Source organism: Wasmannia auropunctata, unplaced genomic scaffold (genome assembly GCF_000956235.1).
Source record: "Wasmannia auropunctata unplaced genomic scaffold, wasmannia.A_1.0 LD321199.1, whole genome shotgun sequence".
In the NCBI taxonomy this organism is placed as follows: Eukaryota; Metazoa; Arthropoda; class Insecta; order Hymenoptera; family Formicidae; genus Wasmannia; species Wasmannia auropunctata.
Genome location: NW_012041691.1, coordinates 1 through 1,502, shown reverse-complemented (window position 1 = coordinate 1,502; position 1,502 = coordinate 1). Strand labels below are relative to the sequence as shown.

At 33.6% G+C, this 1,502-nt stretch overlaps 1 protein-coding gene across 1 annotated transcript; it reads left to right on the top strand.

The window, feature by feature from the left end:
• Positions 1 to 55: 55 nt before the first annotated feature.
• LOC105460481 (DNA replication factor Cdt1-like) lies at positions 56 to 1,496 on the top strand (the record flags this gene model as incomplete). The annotated part of the gene is made up of 3 exons (XM_011706933.1): positions 56 to 396; positions 519 to 704; positions 1,336 to 1,496. Coding segments are annotated over exons 1-3 (675 nt in total), but the record flags the coding sequence as incomplete, so codon positions are not given.
• Between the last annotated feature and the right edge of the window lie 6 nt (positions 1,497 to 1,502).

Genomic DNA, 1,502 nt, shown 5'->3' with positions numbered 1-1,502 from the left:
ATGCGATTTAAATTTAAGTTTGTGGTTAAGCGCATCAATCATTCAATTTTGTTCTTTAGGTTTCAGCAATGTTGTTTAATAGAAAAGAATTGATAACATTCAATAAATTGAAACCTGCAGTCCAAGAATTACTACGTCGTAATTTTACACAGGAGCATCTAGCTCAAATAAAAACCATTTATCCCGATGCATATACTTATCAACAAGAGAAGCATCGAAATTTTGGTTCAGTGTCCAAGCGAGAAAAATACGAATTAGTTCTAACGCCTGTAGTTGAAAAAATTAATGGTAGAAATACGCCTGACGCGGATAACGTATTGAAAACTGCGTCTGAAAGTGGTATGAGCCCTACAATACTGCTGGAAAGAAGGAAAAGATTTTACAACGCTTTATTAGGTGCATATTATTCTTTTCAAATAGTTTTATCTATCACACACACACACACACACACACACACACACACACACAAATGTGATTACTACAAACCTATATCTTTAAATGTATTTATTTTGTTGCAGAGAGAGTGAAGGATGAACATGAGAAATTTTTGTTGAGCTTTGAGACTCCCAGATTAATGAATATACCGAGGGAGAAAATAGTACGCTGGCATCCCGAATTTGATGTGGAATCTTGCAGGAAAATTGAGCAAGCTGTATTACCGCAACCACCTTTGGTCGAAAAACCAACTGCTAGGGATGTTCTTGGTAAGAGTCATGACATTGGTGATAGCAATAGGAATTTTTTGTATGGAAAAAATATTTTATTTATTATTATACAAAACTTGAAACTATTATTTTGTATTATTTATATGCACAATGCTACAAAATCATAATCGTGTATATTGAATTAAAAATAATATTTAAAAATGCAGAGTACGTAGCTGTATTAAATTATATGCATATATTGCATACACTCAGTGATATAATACGATCTTAATCCGGATGACAGCTTTAAGTGGGTCGAAAAATTGCACAAAAGAACAAAATAACAATGCGTAGTTTGCGTAGTTGTGAAACTCGGTTTTTACTCAGCTGTTGCAAAACTTTATTGACTAATCAGCACATAATGCAATCGGTATAAAGGTACTGCTTACGCGTAATGCTCGAGCAGTTACATTATACATTCTCGCATTATGCGCTACTCAACCCAATTCTTAATTAATAAATTAACTGTAGAGAATGGCTTTAAAGTGTCACTTCAAAAGGATCAAATTATTCATAGAATATGTAGGTGTCTCTGTTTTTGTGTCAATATTCCTGGCAAAATACAGTTATAAGACATTTATATTATGGACATGTCATTTGTTACTTAATTGTTTTTATCTTTTTTCCGCAGACAAAGCAAAATCTTTGTTTAATTGTGGTACACGTATGGAGAAGGCATTGCAGAGGCTCGCTGAAGCAAACCTAACTACCAAATCCAAATCTCCAGTTTCTACACAAGATTCTACAACCCAAACAACAGAAGATGGTATTCCGAAGGTTAACATTGCTATTGTAGAT